Here is an 18790-nt window from a genome sequence, read left to right as displayed (position 1 = left end):
GTACACGAAAACAAAATATCACAAGTGCAGTAGTAACATCTACCAAATGTCAGCCGCACCGGAAGCAATAACGTGATCCCAAACGTGCGAATTTTACGAGTGAATTTCTACTGTTGTTGTTACACTCACCCATATGTCTCTTTCTCTCTCTCTCTCTTTATAGATAATACAATATATAATATGATATATATAATATAATACAAGTAGATATATCTATAATATGTACCAAAATATTATATACAGACGAGACATGTGCCCGAACCATTGGAGAGACGTCACGTTAAATTTTGTGGACCCTTTGGCAGCATATCGCCAATTTAACGGAACAGCACCTGCGATGCCTGTTATAACATAATTATATTGAGTGTACAGGGGAGTTGAGGGAGGGTTGCACTACAGAATGCTGCGATACCTCTATTTCATACACATTGGCATGCTGAAAAATTTATATATATATAGATATTTTCTGAGGGAATGCGTGCGCTTAACGAGCGGAATGTTCATCGCAATATAGCGTGGAGCGTAGCGGGATTGACTGTAGGCCGCGGGGGCGCAAGAGTCGCCAGACGTAGTCGTAGTAGCGTAGAAATCGTTTTGCTGGCAGCCGAGGGATGAATCTGCGACTGCATGGGGGTGACGCGAGCATTTACGAAAGGACAGTGTGCCTCTGGCTTCCGTACGCGTCGGATCATTTTGCCCTTATTCGTTGCTCTGGTCTTTATCAATGCATTTATGTTTTAAATACAGTGATTGGAAATAGAAGATTACTGTTGGTGATTATATTCTTTATAAACCTCAATTACGTGTAATTTTTTAAATCTTTTTATGTTATTTTTTTTTAAGTTCAATTTTGGTTTTAAATTGAAATTTTTTTAAGATTTTTAAGGTAATTATTAGATGATTGATGTAAATGAAAATTTGTCATTACAGATAGTTAATGTTAATAATATCAATAAAATCATGGAAGCTTGGAAGTATTTCTTATACCAAAAAAAAAAACATCGTTGTTCGGCTGTCTTAGTTTAAAACACAGTAATTATTTTTACACGTATTTCTTTTTGGTGTAAGGGCATTTTTTATTACTTTCAGTAAAAAATATATTAATTTTCTTTAAAAAAAGCTAATTTTTTATCAATTTAGAGCATAAACTAGTTTCTAATAATAAAAGTTTAAAAAAATATAATAAATTTAGTTTCTGTGTTTTAAAATAAACCAACCAATTGTTGAGACTTGTCGAGCACTACAAAATAAAAAGATAACATACCCCTTTAGTGAAAAACAATTCATGTAATTAATTAAAAAAAAAAAAAATTCGCTATTTAATTAAAAAACAGAAATAAGGTTTTTTTCTGAAATTTCTATTTAATATTCATTCATTAATTATATACTTTTTTAAAAATAATTTTTTAGTGCTTGAGACAGTCACAATAAATAGTGAAAAAATATCATAACAACTATAATTTAATTGTATTTGACTTAGAGAATTATTTAAAGTTCTCGTGATCTCACAAATTTATTTGATACATCTGGATGTGAATTTCGAAAATAGGTTAATTTTAATGGTAATGCGTGAACATAACATATATCTATATATATATGTATCAACAGTAGGGATGTGTGGTTGTGTTATCTGTGGCTAGCTTGAAGATAAACGAGTTTATCACCTCAAAAACTCGTAACATTCGGTGCGCAGTGTGAGGATGTGTGGGGAGGTGTGACGTGTCATATGGGGAATTTCCTGGCAAGTGACATTTCACTCTTTCACTGTCTCATATTGCACGTGGAAAATATTCCATTCTATTGGATATCTCTATATTCATTCATATCAAGTATCAAAATACATTTATGTCTCTATATATGTATAAATGTGTCTCGTCATATATATATATATATATATATATATATATATATATGAATATATAGATATGTATAAATGAAAGCATATTTTATATACTTTCTACGAGATATTCTGCGCAGCAGATTATATGATAAAAAAATAGTCCCTTTTTTCTAGATCGGGTTGTTCGTTTTACACTCATCATTTTGATATTCACATAGAAAATCTTTTTCATCCAAAATCCAAATCCAATATGACACGAGTCTATCATGCATGTGGGAGTGATACCATCTCACGTTTCCGATTGAGATTAAAGGAATAATTTCATATTGTTAGACTCGAGATTGTGTCGTGTCGTTGAATGAATCGCGATTTCGGAGGGAGTTTATGGAAATAGGAGGAGACGGAATAGATTGAATTGAAGATTCAAGTTTCGTAGACTAAGCTTCTTTGATAATGAGCTTTTATTATTCGAAATCCGAAGGTGAAAAATTTTTTTCAGTATGAATTGTTAACTGAAGTTTGCTATTCATCAATGGTATTTCTAAATTGGTAAATATTTTTTTTACTAAATTACAGTAATTTGAATATTTGAGTTTTTTTAACATCTAAATTCAAAGTTTCACAATGATTGATACAAAAAAAGTGGGAGAAAAATTTTTAGGTAGCTCAAACTAATGGTTTCACAAATTATCAAAAAGAAAAAAAAACAAAGATTTTTAAAGTATCATTATCAAAAATTTTATAATCTTAATTGACATTTAATTAATATAAATAAATATCGAAAAATTGTTGAATTAAGAAAAGAAGATATTTTGAAATTTTTTATTGAAAGGCATTCAAAGTTTTGACTGAGGGAGTGCGATAAATAGTTATACATTATATGTGTACTGAACATAAATATTATTTTTATTGGTACTTCATTTTCTATGGGATATCTGACGTGATGCCTAGCTTGATTATCATATTAATTGATATATTGATAATCATAATATATTATTCTTCACTGCGATTTGATACTTCACGTTAATTAAATCGGGTAATATCCTGGTCGATAAAAGCTGATGTTATTACGAATTATTATTAGCCAATCAAAAATAGCGAGTTTAATCTGAACGTTATTTTGATAACCCATTAGAGTGTCTGGATTGAGACTTAGGATCAAATAATCACTATTTGATTATGAAAATAAGAATCAATACGTTCAATTTAATTATTTCTTTATTTTTGATCAGTTTATAATGAACTCTCCAATAAATCGATAATAACTTTTGTCTAGCGTCTTGACAGAAAAATATTAAAAAGTAATCAAAAATAAAAGCAGAGTAAGTCGCGCTTGAGTCGAGAGTGAATAGAACGTTCGATATGAATTCAAGTTTTAACAGTTGAGATTTTCCAGTTGAGTAAGAGGAAATACACAAACTCTTGATCGTCCCAATACACCCGACTATTTTCCATCCCCATATTCTCTCGGGAAATCTCGAATATAACACGTTTTTCAATTAAATATCCAGCCACTCCCGCCGGGAAATTTTCTGTGACTGTTACTGTCGTACGATGTGTATATCAACGTGTTTTGTATCAGAGTTGAATGACAACCAGCTAAAAGTAATATGTGTTCACTACTGTTTTAATATAAACAAACAGTTGTTACTCTGACGGTATTAATGATTTAATTAATCCATAACTTATATTGGATAAAAAAATCTCAATATTTGTGAGTGGTTCACACTTGAAAGCAGCAAGTGTTGCAATTTTTTTCTCGCACTTTTTTTCAGTATATTTTCTTAAGAAATGGGTAATTAAAAGTTTAACTAGACTAATGATTTCTGTAGTGGTGATGCCGATGGTAATAGTTCAAGTAGGAGTACTTAGTTTAACAAGTGCTGGTGAGTTTGAGGATGAAATGTTAAGAGAGATGGAAAAAAGTCTTGGACTTGCTTTTTTCCCGGACTCTCATGCTAGGTCTCTAGATCTCTGCTTCCGCTTGGCCAACGAGTTCACGATCGTTGGCTCTCACTTGCGGAAAAGCCTTCACCAACACTGGCAAATACGATAATCATTTTATTTATTTTAACTTTCCTCTCGCAGCTTTTGTTTTATGAAAACCAGTCTGATACTTTATTGCTATTATTTTATTATAGATGTTTTTTTTATCATTATTATTGTTTACTGAGTTGTGTGGTTTTACTTTTGTTACGGATTTAAAAGTTTCTCGTTACTCCTATCCGGACTACTTGCAATATTTCTGCAATTAAAATCTTTAACTTTGTTATCCGCTGATTAATTATTAGAGTTTTATTTTCGAAATCGCACCACTTAGTTATTGCTAAAAATTAATTAATTAATTTTCCTCAACTTAGGCTTTGTACACATATATAGGTGTGTGTGTGTGTAATTAGTGGGTGAGTAAATCTAATATAATTTAGTCTTTACACCTGAGAAAGTAAAGAAATAATGTAAGGCCCTGAGGACATCACCGAATTCAACGGTTCAAGTTTCCCGAGAGGTTTTGTTACGGAAAAAGAGGACTGAGCTGTAATATCGATGCTCGAAAAGTTTCCGCAAACATTTTCGCGCCCCTTGAGACCTTGGGATCTTATGTGATGACGGTGAAAGTGAAATTTTTTCACCCATTGTAAATACTTTATTTTATTTAGGTTATTTTTTTATTTATTATATCGAGGAGTATCTCTTGTATAATTTTTTTGAACAATAATTTTTCTTTACACTCTTTTCTCAACCGCAGAGACTCTTGACTCCAGACTTGGGTCTTTAGTTATCATTAATAATTTGTCGAATGCCCGTAAAAGGTGCCTCGTATCCATTATTCATTATAAATAAAATAATAAAAGTAAAGTGTAGAGCATTGTGGGCATCTAAAAGCGAAAAAGGTAATGCCAGACAAAAACGAGCATTAAAATGGAAAAAAAAAAAAAGAAAAAAGCCGGTAGGGTAAAATATTAATGCGGGAAAAATCTAAAAAAGGTAAAAGGTAACTGTCGATTTTAGTAAAAAAAGTTTGGCTAATGGATTTTTAGTTATGAAACAAAAGAAAATAGAAAAATAATTGGTTAAAACGTTTGCTTTTGCTTTTGGTCGTGAGGGAATTAATTTTGATTGCCAAAGTATCACAAATGGGATAGTATGGAGAGTACGAGTGCGGGTACGAGTAAGAGTGAAATGAAAAAAAACTAAAAAATAAAACGAGAGGAGATAAAACACTTTAGAAAAAACGAGGGAATCTACTAACGAGGTTGGTAGGTTGGTAATCACCCTCCGGGATCGTGCCTAGGATACATTCCCGACGTAGATGTGAATAAGGGTTGAAAGAGAGTAAGCAAGAACTCAGAAAGTTAAATGACTGAGAAAAAAATAAGTTCCTACTAAGACACCAGACAATCTTCCCCTACAAGCTGGACTTTAGTAATAGACAATTATCGACTAATCCCTTAAATAAACTTTTGTTTTAGCTCTAATTATCACTAAACAAATAGCAAATTCAATGATAATTGCCGGGTTTATTTAGCTTTTTTTTGCTGGAGTGGTTTTCAATGGGATCCTAATAAAATCACATAGGTTCATTATTTTTCATGTTTATACATACGTTCAAAAGTTTTGTACACTTTACTGAATAAAATTCGTGTGAATTGAAGTTGTGAAATTGATAGCTTACACATGAATAATATGAAAAATCAAGAGAGTTGAATAATGAACGAATTTAAAACACTCCGATATCGATTGATTCAGATTTTTACAAAAAATAACTGTTTTTAATGACATGACGTTTAACTTCTCAAGAGTTAATTTACTTGCGAACATACCTTTTAAAAAAACAATTTTTTAATAAAATATTCTATTCAATCCTTTGTTATGATTAATGTGGTGAACTTTTTCGAAAATCGTTGCTCAACATTGTTTTGTTTAATTATAATTATCATATTTTGGCTGGCAGTCACACATAATTTTTTATCTTTTGATCAGCCACATTATTTATTCTCTTAAACATAAATTTATATGACAAGAAAATACAGTTTAATTATAAAATCTTTTGTTATCATTCAAAGAACTACTTAATAAAGTCATTGCGTAATTACGATAGAACTTCAGAGGAAACTAATTTTTAAAATATATTTTCTTGCTCTCCTAGCCGAAAGTACGCTCTTCCTGGACGCACTTTACTCCAGGAAGAGCAACTTTTACGGCCTGCTCTAACGCATGCGCGCTACGCATACTTTCTGGCCGGCAGCATAGAACCTCGCTTTCTTTCGTATTTTTGTGGCGCGACCGGCCTATACAGCGAGTTTTAATTGTATATAACCAGTCACAACATCGTCCGTATGTAACGTGTCAGCACAGAAACTAACCAAAAAATGTCAAATAAATAAAAATAATTTCTAACTAGATTATTGTTAATGAACTATTTAATAATAATACAGCAAAAATAATTTATATAAAAATTTTAGAAAATAATATAAAAGTTTTGTAATTTTTATTTGCTTTCTTTTAGATTTTGACAGCTAGTAAAGCAATGTTTATAAAACAATTCATGTACTCTACAAGCTTCTAATAATTTAATTTCAATCTTTCTTAGCCGTCTATTTAAAAACTAATTTTTAATCAACTTAAAAAAATTAATTTTGTTATTAAATCGAGTTCAAATATTTGTGACGAGTTCTGTACATGTTATCTCTCTTAATCAGAGCATTTGTTAGTAAACTTTAAAATAACTAATTTTTTTTTTTATTTATTAATTTTTACTTTTTTATTATGCCCGCCCCGACCAGCAAAACCTCGGCTTCGCCTCGGTTTTGCAAAACCCCTTCCCCTGGGTTACGTACTTTCGGCTGGAGAGCAAGAAAAATAGTATACAACCCACGACCAGAATGTTGGATGCCCTGACGTATGTGGCCTTGGGTCGTAATATACTATTTATTTAGTAAATACTAAATTTGAAGAATACATAAATGAATAAGTAATTTTGTGTTTAATTGTTGAACACGTATTTTAAATAAAATTTTAAGATTTGAAACGTACTTTACAGGCATGCAAACACTGTAACTTCTATAAAATACATTTTTATTTCTAAATTTTCTTTTGCAATCGTTTTATATTATCAAAACCGGAAACCCTTTTAAAAACCTTAGCGAAATATTGTTTTGTTTGATTATAATTATCATATTTTGGCTGGCAGCCACAACCAATTTTCTACTTTCTAATCAGCCATATTATTTATTTCTAGAAACATATAATTTAATTTAAATATTCGATATCGAATTTCGATTTTTCAATATTTATACAAATTCTTCATAAATTTTTTACGCTTCATTATGATGTAACTTCTAATTTACTCCTCTGAAGCATCAGAGTGAGCTTTACGATCGAAAAATTCTGTTTGCCTCTTTTTTGCTACTGTTTTCATTGTTACACTTTTTTTAGTCCACGGAACTTAAATAAGTTGCATATAATTAGATAGAGAATTAATAATAAGGAATAATTCTTTTACTCTTGGAGACTGACGTATTAAGAATCGAAAAAAAAAATCAAAATATAAAAAAAATTTTCTCGTCAAGCAGTAAAAACAAATATCCGTAACCCATAAACCTAAAAACTCGAGAAAAAAGTCATTATTTGAATCAATTTTTTTTTAGAGTATATACATATATACCAGACGTGCCTGCGCGAAAAAATACATCCGATTTTTTTTAGTTTCGGGTTAGATGGAGCCACAAGGAAAATGAATGTCAATTTGAATTCTCATTTAGATCATTAATAAGAAAACAAAAAATTTTTTTTTAAATAATTATAAAATAATAAAATTCTCTTTTCTATTTTTTTACAATCAAAAGAGCATTATGAGTTGTACACTTTTGGACTTTTCAAACTTTTTTTAATTAACCTTTACTAGAAAATCATGTTAAAAATAAAAATATTATTTTTAAGAATACAAAATTTATAATCAAGAATAATAGGATTGTTTTTGGAATGAAATTAATCGGATTTTCTTATCAACTGGATTCGGTATCTATTTGTATCTCAACCCGATCGCACTGATATCATAAGAATTGAATGATGGTAACAATCGGAATAGTACGTGGATGGAAATCGTTAACATTTCATAGCAGCACTCAACCTGAGCACCTATACCTACACAGACGCTTATAAATACAGCACGCACATGAAGCCGTATTCTATACGCGTATTGCTCGGAGCCAAACGGCAATTTCCCGAAATGTCAGGCAATTGATCGAAGCCGCTGAGCGCACCGAGCTACCGTGTTCACTGTACATCTAGTGTCAGAGTGCTTTGCAAATGAGAATAACATTTAAAAAACTAAAATAAAACTCTGAAAACGTGACAGTTTTTAAAACAAGTAAATACTGAAATCGCGACATTTGATGCGCTGACAAAATCATTCTCGATTTTAGTGTTATTTTTTTTGAGCCAGCAAAAACAATTTGATGTAAAAGTATATATGTGTATGTTCAAAAGAAAGAGTAAATAAAAATATATACGGAAAAAGGGTGTGTGAACAAATAAAAATTTATTTCGTTTCAAGCATTTCAGTTCAATCATTTTTATTCAACGTGGAAATTTCTATTAACTTTTAATTATTATTTGGTATAACACCACTAACTTCTATTTTTTATTATTCCAATAAATTACAAATTTCTTAGTATTAATCTTTTTTGTGAATAAAATTTTATGATAAAAAAATTTTTTTATAAGAAAGTGAAGTTTTAAGAGCTGAAAAAATATTTTCATTGAAAAAAAATTTTTTCTTGATTTTTTTAATCTAGCTTAGAAAAAATTAATCTGTAGTCAATATAATCAAATTTATAACGACACTAGACACATTATCCACACTGAAAAAAAAAATTCTTGACTGGAGTGTAAATTTTCTTGGCTCAAGAAAATATTAAGGAAGGTTGAAAATTTCTTGAATAAAGTCAAAGTTGCTTGAGCCAAGAAAATTTTCTTGGCGCAAGAAATTTGTTTTTTGTGTGCACGCTTTGCGCGCCTTCATTTTTTCAAAAATCTCGCCGTTATCTCACTTGACCAATTAACAACCACATAAAAATTAAGTTTACAGAAGTGACGTAAAACGACAAATATGCGTAATCAACATTTAAGAAAAAGATTTCAATGTAATATCTTTGAACTACAGAAGCATAACAATATACTAGAAAAAGATTTTTCACGCAGTGAACCAGCAGCGTAACAATCATTTTACCTTCTAAAAAACTTACAACAGCCTTTTCGATATTTGAGTTAATAGCAGAGCGCGGAAAACTATAAGAAAAATTAAAGGTTGCAACAACTTAACCGATGCCAAGTGCAGCTGTCACTTTATAAGCTGTTAGAGAAAGTGAACTAAAGAAAACAAAATAACGCGATAACAAAAATAATATAAAGTGCAGCATAACACCGTAAAAAGAAAAAAAAATCGATGCTAACAAACTTTAGCAATCTATATGAACTACATAAACTATATATATATGAAATACTTGACTGAATTCAGATCAATACTCGAACAAAATTTAACAGATTAATACCATCTATATAATTCCGTTTCATCTCAAGTGCGATATTGATTTTTCACTCGCTCAGTTGCTATCCGCAAAATTATATTAATAATAGTGATAGTAAATTGAAGTTTTTTTTTTTTTTTTTTTTTTTTTTTTTTAGCCGAAATTGAAAAGCTCGGCTCTCTACAAGCTGGGCAAAACTAATCTAATTGTATAGAATTTTGTAAATTACTTTTTTTGCACACACAAACACTTCATAGATCCGTCTATGGTAAACCTATTAAATGAAAAATGAATACATTTATTTTCATTCCGCCCTTCTATTGATTTCAGAAGTGTTCTAATTTATTTAAAAAAAATTTCATTTAATATTAAATCCTCATTTATAGTCTAAGAGAGAAAAAATAGCATAAAAATGAAAATTTTTTCTCCCTCGTTCTAGCAGGAGATTTTCATTTTCCGGATAAGAATGACAATGAAGATTAAAGGTCTGGAAAAAACTTTATATCTAGTTGATTAATTGAAAGAACTGAGCTGGAGATAAAAAATTTTTCGAGCTCACCCTTCCCTTAAATGTATTGAAATGTCTCAAGTGAATATCTATGTATATATATTAAAAATCCAGAAAAAATGTAGAGCATATACACGAACACCCTGAGGAATTCGTTATCCGGTTTAGCAGACTATCACGGCACGTGCTGGACTGGAAGTCGCCAGTTAGGAAATCCACGATAAAGTTAAACCTGATGGAACTTGGATAACTCGATTATCGAGCTTGGATTATTCGCTTTCATTGGTGGAAATCCGACTAGGATTCTCACTCAAGGTTTCAAGATCCACGGTAATTCTCGTAAATACATATTTTACTTGTTTTTTTGCTTATATTCGGAAATCTAATTGATAATTCATGTCACAATCAAAAATTTCTTCAAAAACGAATTATACTCAGGATTTCTTCAAAAAGTATTCAAAAATTCACTATTTTTTTTATTTTTTTATTGAATGAACATTGATGAAATTCTATCAGTTGTGACTTTTCAATAATATTTCTCAATATTTTTAGAGAATTTCATGTAAAATTTCCATATTGCATCCTACATTGGGCGCCAGTGCGTGTGATGATTCATGTCAAATTAGATTAATTTTCATAAATTGTAGTATTTTTTCAATTTGTTACACTATTTTGTGATAACAATGCAATAACAATGCAAGAAAATATGGAAAAATCAGAAAATAATCAGTGTATTCAAATTTGCAATTGATTTTTATTACTTCAATGAAACACATTCGAGAATGGATTTGCATAACGTTGACTTGGTTGAAATTACAATCATTGAACACAATATAATTTTCTTTTTCTTATTTTACTTAATTTTTTTTTCTCTCATATTTCAATGACATGAATTTTTAAGTAGTATTTTTCATAATTTTCTTCTTTAATTTTTCTATAAAATTCAGAAATTTTCCAAATTGGAAAGGTATTGTTTTCGCCCTGATTTTAGAAAATTATCATTGAATCACGACGTTTTAAGGTCCTATAGCGATTCTGTTTGAGTTTTTATATTATTGGTGGCTTGAGAGTATTTTAGTGGAATTTTTATAAATGTAACAATTAAAAAAGTCAAAAAAATGTAAAAGCTTAAACAATTTCGAATAATTAAAAAAAAACAAAAAACTAAACTGTTTTCCTAAAATTTTAAGCTTGTATAAAAAAAGTTAGGTTATACATGGAACTAAATGGACAATGAAAATCGATATTTTTAAAAAATAATTGTGAAAAATTTTTTTACCTCTAAATATTATGTTCAATCATTAAGCAGGTATAAAAATTTTAAAACTTAATCTACAAAAATTTTTGATTTTTCACATAAAAGTCATTATTTTCCAGTGTCTAAATTTTTTTTTTCAACTTTCAGATTGTGAAAATTTATCAGACTTTTTTTATTGTTTTAAATTTATAATTTTCGATAACAACAATACAGTCTATCATTTTCATGATCAACACTTAGAAAATTTATAAAATCAGAGTTATGTTAAAATGACTCACAATTAAAGTTTTAAATGAAATAAAATGTGTAGTAAAGTTGATTAATATAAATTGACAATAAGAGAGAAAATGAAAAAAACTATACCATTTAATTACTAATGAATAATGAATAATAAATTCAAAGATAAAAAAGTATGTGTTCGGTTAATAAATTGATCAAATTAATTAAAAACAGTGAATTAAAATAAACAGCTCAGAACTTACAAGGGTCGTGGAGTGCTTGAAAAAGGAAAACAAATAAAATAGAATAGAATAGTGGATGCGAAGTGAAAAAAGTAAAAGGGTAAAATGTGTTGTTCCGAAAGTACGAGCGGTTCTCGGATGACCCGGTGTGGAATTGTTTGCGGTTTGGCAGCGCTTGCAGCTCTTACCACTGCACTTCTTGGACCTGCGTGGCTCCACACTGAAGAAAAACTATCACTTCCGCACATTCCGAGACAACTTGCATCTGCTGTTAGTGTGAAATTTAAACTTGGACTCTTTAAAGTTTGCCCGAAGATAATTAAGCCCGTAAACATCACGATATGTAAGTAATGAGTAATTATTTGATAATTTTTTGTTGCCGTTGATTATTTGTGATTTAATAGGTTCAAATATATTAATTTATTATCGTGCGAATATTAAGAGAGAAAGAGCTCGATAATTTAATGTATGACATTATTTACTGACTGTAAATAATATAAAATAGTATGCAGATATTGGTAATTGCTGTTTAATTTTCAGTATTAATGGTTCCATTTATTTGCTAATGAATGTTTTATTATTATAAATGAAAAATATTTTTTCTCGTTATAAGCTTATTATTATTGTTGATTATTATGATTATTTTTATTGATTTAAAATTGTAGTTTCTGTTTTTTAATGTTTCAAATAATCTACAATGTAATGCTTAATAATCCTCATATTTATAAATTTTTATTACGTTTATATAAAACACTTATAAAATAACTTGGGTCTATCGTTTTCAATAAAAGTTTAATATCTTAGGAAACAATTTATCCGATCGATTATTATTAAATTTATTATAGAGATAAAATGAATTTTTCCTCATACAGTAATCTTCTTTTTCCGATTTTTATGGAAGAAACACGATTTATAATTTGTGTTGTCGGTTATTTCGAGTAGAGGAATTTAAGCTTAAGGCGATTATATATTCGGATCAAAGAAAGCTTCAGACCAATTAATTTCGATAATACCTTTTTCAAAAAAAAAATCTTCTCTTCTCAAATACTGAACAATTTTAAGGATTAGGATCAGAAAAAATTTTATTGGCTCTTGAAAAAATTTTAAAAATTTTAGATGTACATAAACTGAATAATTTAAATCCAATTGATTAGAATTTAAACGATAAATATTGCTTATTCCTTTTATCACTTGTCAAATGTATGATTGATGAATCAAAAATCGTTTTTTTTCTTTCATCAAGACCAAGTACGCTTTTTCCAGATATAGTGCATTTTTTCGAGAAAAAGTACAGTTTTCTGAGGAATCTCTTGCTTTGCCCTTGACCTCTTATTCAAACACATTTTTTCAGGAAACTAATGATAGGAAAAAATAGTGAAGGGTATAAATAAATGGTAAGGAGTACGATCCTTATTTAGTAAAAAAAAAAATAAATAGCCCTGAGATAATTTTGACGTCAGATTTTTTTGTCATGGGATATTTTTACTAGAATATTATTTATCAGTATATTTATTGATGAAATTTTCTAACAGGACACCTTTTCTAAAATAAATATGATAAGGAAATCATTTTGAAAATTATCATTTTGAAAAATTTTTAAGATTTTTATCTCGAAAAAGTGAACCAAGAAAATTTCAAAATCATTTTTAAAAATTCCATTGACACAAGCACTGATAAAAAATCATTTTAAAGAGTTCTAAAACGAGAAATTCTTTAAGTAAAATTTACTTAAACCCAAAAAAGTTTTTTTTTTCAAGAACTTTTTTGTTCATTTCAAGAATAATAAATTCTTCAAAATGATTTTGAAATTTTTTTGACTTACTATTTCAAGATGAAAAAGTTAATAATTTTTCAATTCAATAATTTTCAACCCGATGTTCAAAATATTAAAAATTATACTTCAAAACTTTTATGTAATCTCAAATCATTGACTATTCTTAATCTTTTTTATGCAATATTTACATCAAAATCTTCTCCATAAATCAGGATCAGCAATTTATTTTCCACACTTTGAATCCGATCCAAAAACCAGTCAACTTTCTAAAGTTAAATTTCGCACCATCCTTGGAACAATTCGCCTGGAATAAGGCGAGTGACTAGAAAGAAAGTCGATAAATTAGCCAATAATTGTTAACTTATTCAATAAACACAAAGGAGTAAAGTTGAAGACGTGGTTCAGGTTAGACACGTCTGAAAGCTGCTCAGTTTCCCACCCTTCTGGTGGCTCGTTACTTGTCTCTCTTACGATTAATTACACCCTGGTAAAACTGCGGGACATGAACGATTTGTCTTCATTGGCGAGACGACTTATCGGTCCGCAAGGCGGTCTAACCAGGACGCTCGAGATGGAATGAGATAGCAAGATAAATGCCCGAAACCAACCTCACTTCAACCCCCTGTCTCGTTGGGGCTATCTATCAATTGTTTTACAATATCACCCGTCCCACTCAACAATTTTTTTCTCTCTACCCTGTTTTCCATTCTTCCTCGCCATCGCCATCACCCGAACCCTCTCCCGCTTTATGTTTTTTTATTATCCTTTTTTTGACACGTGTCCCAGTTATTTCTGGCATTTTCTGTGGAAACATGCTAGTCAGTTCTGCGTTCAATCATCCACATAAAATTTTATTTGTATACCGCTATAAATATAGAGCATCAAGATGGTGCTAGCAAATATTTTCTAACCTCATCAATTCATTTTTTGTGCTTCATGTAAAAAGGTTTGATCATTTAACTTAAATGTTTGTTAATTTTTTTTCTTCAACTCATGGCTCACTAAGAAATATTGAATTTAAAAACAGGTAGAAAATTATCGAAATTATTAAGGCTTTTAATTTAGAACATGTCTTCAGATTTAACTCCCTTGTACGAAGACGATTCAGCGATCATGACCGTATTAGAACACTAGTTATTATCCACCCACTCCGCTAGGTGCTTTATAGAATTGCATTTTTAGATCTAGATTTGAAATTTAATTAGAGTATTGTTTTGAGTTGTACAGATTCCAAATTCCATCGGATCGGCATGTACCTTTTATCTATGTGATCACCCGAGTTAAAATTTAAATCATAGATTTAACGTATTGAACATTCAAATCGTAAGCTTAGCGTATTAGACGTTAAAAACGTAAGTTCAACATATTGTGAGCGTAAATCAAACCGATAAAGAGTGAAAATAACTAATATCAAAACTATTCAGATAACTACATGTTTTTAAATGGAAGTACGATAAAAAAAATGTTTTTTCAATTCTGTTCGGGAGAATTTTAGTTTTTTGGTTGAAATTCTACCATATTTTTGATGAAAATACTTAATCCGAATTTTATACATAAGGAATGGTTTCCAAAATGTTTTTTTTCGAAGGTATATAGATCATGTATTTTTTTTTAAAACAGCTGAATTAATTTTTTTTTTTTTTTGGAAAATGTTGTATCTATATTTTTTACGTCCAATACGTTAAACTGACGTTTTAAACGTTCAAAATGTTGAGTTTACGATTTGAACGTTTGCTACATTCAACTAACGTTTTTAACGTTCAATACGTTGGATACACGACTTAAATTTCGACTCGGGTACTCTAGCTAATATTCATTGCAACTTTCAATGTGCAATCATTATAATGCTCTCGTGGCTTTCTTACAAAAATGAATAATAATTGACATGAAAAAAAAAATTTTAAATGAGCATTGAGAGTTTTAGATCAAGAAATTGCAGGTCTCATAAGTGAAGAAATCTACCTAGCTTCAAGTGCGACGAATTTTTCCGTTTATTAAAATTTTCTCAGTGACATCAATTTTTTATAAGAAAATTAATGGCATATTTTTTTTACAAATTTTATTTAAAAATGAACCAAATTTATTTTCCACATATCAAGTGTTTGGAAAATGCATTCATTTTAATCTGTTACATTCCTGCGATCTCGCAATAAGAACAATTAATTGCTTATGTAATCATCAGAAATAACATGTATGTAAAATTCTTAGTTTTTTCACTAAATAACTACATGTAAAGTTAAATTTTGGAAACCTTACAATGACTTTTTTCGCGCTACCAAAGAGACGATTGTTGTAAGAAAATTTTTAATCAATGTTATTGAAGTTTAATAGACCAAAAATTATCATATCAGAAAAAATCAAAATATGCGTATCTTAAATACTCACTTCTTAATAAAATTCTGGACCCGTTAAAAAATTCTTTATGATAATTTTTGGTACTTCCATAAATAATGCATTTAACAAATATAAAGATAAATGGGATATTAAAACAGTTTAGTGGGCTTTTAGGCTAAGAAAGTCAACAAAAATGAGTCGACAGATAACGAGTCCCCGGAGAAGCATAAGCTAGCATACCATAAGGAGTAGAGCAGAGGTAGCAGAATCTCCCTTAACTTTGATAACACTATCCAATGTCCATTGAATGCTGAAACTATCCTTCGTTTTTTTTTTTTTTTTTTTTTTCCTCGTCAAAAACAACCCTCTGATAACTGCGAACCCCAATTGACTGGCGTCAAAAGGTGCCGAGCGATCCTCAAATATCTCCATTACGGTAAATTTATCGTTATCGGTTCATTTTTAGGCGCACGAGGGTGAAAGTTAAACAAATGGCATTATACATAACGGAAAAAAAGGAAAGAAACGGTTAGAGTGGGATGGGAAGGGTAGGGAAGAAAAAAAATTGACAAATACTTTACTTGGATGGAACGAAATAAAATGTAACAGCGACAGTCAAGTAAACGGCGCGAAAAATGAAAACAGCGAGACGATAAAATGAAACTGTCGACATTTTCGAATGGAATCGCACTTACGATTCTGTCGAGAAGACAACCTCTTACGTTTTTATGTATACTCTGTACACATCTACTCTACTCAAATCCATTTCTTTTGAGATGGAAGAAAAAGGGTGTTTTAATCTAATGTGACGCGTCATTTAATTTTTCTAACGGTTTCAATTCTGATGAATTATTCAATATTTTTTTTTATTTTGGCCATTGATTCCAAAATGCGTTTTGACCAACGTAAAAATTGGCCATGGTCTCAAAAATACTTACCTCATAAAAAATAAAAGCCATTTATGACTTTACATAATTTTTAGCCATGTCAGTAATGAACATTCTTAAATACAACTTATTAAGTCGATGGATTATTGCAATGAGTCAATGATATTTTAACTTCCCACTAAGAAAATTGAAAATTTTCAAAAATCGGGAAGTTATTGGTTTTACCCTGTTTTTCAAAAATCGAGTTCTCATCAGATCTTGACGTTTTGAAGTCCTAGGAAACTTCCCTGAATGTTTTCGCGATGATGTACGTATGTCTGTATGTATGTGTGTGTGTGTGTGTGTGTGTTTTTTTTTTTTTTTTTTTTCAGAGGGGGGGAATCCTTTTTGCGGATTCCAGGCATAGCTGTTTCGCCTGGATATGTGAAGACTCGACGCAGCGTCATACTAAAACTCGACGCTAACGCCCCTACTCACTAAACCCTAAACCCCTTTTCTTCTTTCCTCTAATCCCTCATGGGAACTGCCGTCAGGCATTACTTCGTGAGGGGAGGAACTAGCTACTGCTCTTCCTTCTAGTGGCTAAGGTGTTAACTACCTTCCTTCTATCTTCTGATATTTGCTCTTCTTCTTTCGGTGGAACGCAAGTCTTTGAGGACTTCTGTTGCAAACGTGTTGGTAGCGTTTCAGGCAGCTTCTGATGACAACATTGCTTCCACTAGTGAATCTGGTTGAATTCTCTGGTTCAGGATCCTCTCCAACTCTTTACGCTATGGATCAAAACGAGGACATACAAAGAAGACGTGCTCCGCATCTTCAGCAACTCCTGGGCAGGACGGGCACTCCGAAGAGTCATCGTGCTTAAAGCGGTGTAGATACTCTCGAAAACAACCGTGTCCCGACAACATCTGCATAAGATAGTAATTGACCTCGCCGTGATTCCGGTTAAGCCAAATGTCGATCCAAGGTATGAGGCGGTGCGTCCACCTACCCTTCTCTGCAGCATCCCATTGTAGTTGCCATCGGCCTATGCTGTTCTGCCGTTCTTCAATTCTAAGTTCTTCAGGGCTCAGTGCAGTTGACCTTTTTCGTTGGTAAAGGGCTCGTCTTTCCTCTGCTAGAACTCTAAAAGGTAGGGTTCCGGGAATGATGCACACTGCTTCTTCTGATATAGTGCGGAAGGCACTAGCTACTCGTAGGGCACTCAGTCGATATACTGGTCCAGCTTTTCTCCATGATTCTTGGGTTTCCAGTGCATCAGCCCAAATAGATATTCCGTAAGTGAGCACTGATGTGACTACTGATGACCATAGTAGCCTCCTGCTCTGCATTGACGTGTTCCACCTTCTGCTTGAAGTTGAGTCGGGCATCCAGCATCACTCTCAGATAACGGATAAATGGTTGTGATGTGATTTCTTATTCTCCGACTCTCAACTTAATAGTTTCTACCGTTTTTCTACTGGTGATGAGCACTGCCTCGGTTTTATGCTTGACTAGTTGCAAGTTCACCATGTCCATCCACAAATTGACTCATCTGAATGTAATATCAAATGCCATATCTATCTCTTCGAGATGCTTTGTGACGATCACGACAGCTACGTCATCCGCATATGCTACAAGTTTGACTCCCGTAGGCAATGCTATTCTCAGGAGGCCATCATGATGTTCCATAGCAGAGGACCTAAGACTGATCCCTGTGGCACTGCTCCGGTGATTTCGTACACTTCCGTACCGTTCTTCGTGTCATATTTCAGGACCCTATTCATGAAATAGCTCGCTACCATTCTGCGAAGGTATCCTGGTATGTTTTTTTCTTCTAGAGCCCGCATAACGCAGTCCCAGTTAGCGGAGTTGAAGGCATTCTTGATGTCCAAAGCAGTCACCAAGCAGTATTTCTTCTTTCCACCCTTCCATCTCGTTCCGGCGATTGCATCCTTGGCTATATCAACAACCAATTTGATCGCATCCAGAGTTGACCGTCCTTTTCGGAAACCAAACTGGTTCTCTGCCAGGAGTGGATCGACTACAGCCTCTATTCTCTGATGAATTATGCGCTCGAATATCTTGCCGGCCGTATCTAACATGCAGAGTGGTCGGTAGGATGACAGTTCTTCCGGCGGCTTTTTCCCCTTCGGAAGTAGCACTAGTCGTTGCTGTTTCCACATCTGGGGAAAAGTTCCTTCCTTCAGGCATGTATCG

General features: G+C 31.5%; 1 protein-coding gene and 1 long non-coding RNA gene across 3 annotated transcripts in view; both read left to right on the top strand.

Annotated features, from left to right (window-relative positions):
• The first annotated feature begins 587 nt into the window (after positions 1-587).
• LOC123268793 lies at positions 588-11448 on the top strand. Of its 2 annotated transcripts, none has more exons than XR_006510299.1 (3): positions 588-886; positions 9812-10207; positions 11283-11448. It is a non-coding gene; the product is annotated as an uncharacterized LOC123268793 (long non-coding RNA). The 2 variants fall into 2 exon arrangements; XR_006510298.1 differs by having other exon boundaries at positions 9809-10207.
• Positions 11449-11462: 14 nt separating this feature from the next.
• Positions 11463-18790, top strand: part of LOC123268779 — a 228182-nt gene continuing 220854 nt past the window's right edge. Inside the window, exon 1 of the mRNA XM_044734135.1 lies at positions 11463-11939. Within this exon, the coding sequence (XP_044590070.1) occupies positions 11702-11939 (238 nt within the window). The 5' untranslated portion in view covers positions 11463-11701. The remainder of the gene's footprint in view (positions 11940-18790) is intronic.

Source organism: Cotesia glomerata, linkage group LG7 (genome assembly GCF_020080835.1).
Source record: "Cotesia glomerata isolate CgM1 linkage group LG7, MPM_Cglom_v2.3, whole genome shotgun sequence".
Taxonomy (NCBI): Eukaryota; Metazoa; Arthropoda; class Insecta; order Hymenoptera; family Braconidae; genus Cotesia; species Cotesia glomerata.
Note: the sequence above shows the minus strand (reverse complement) of the source record. Positions and strands in the feature narration are given on the sequence as shown.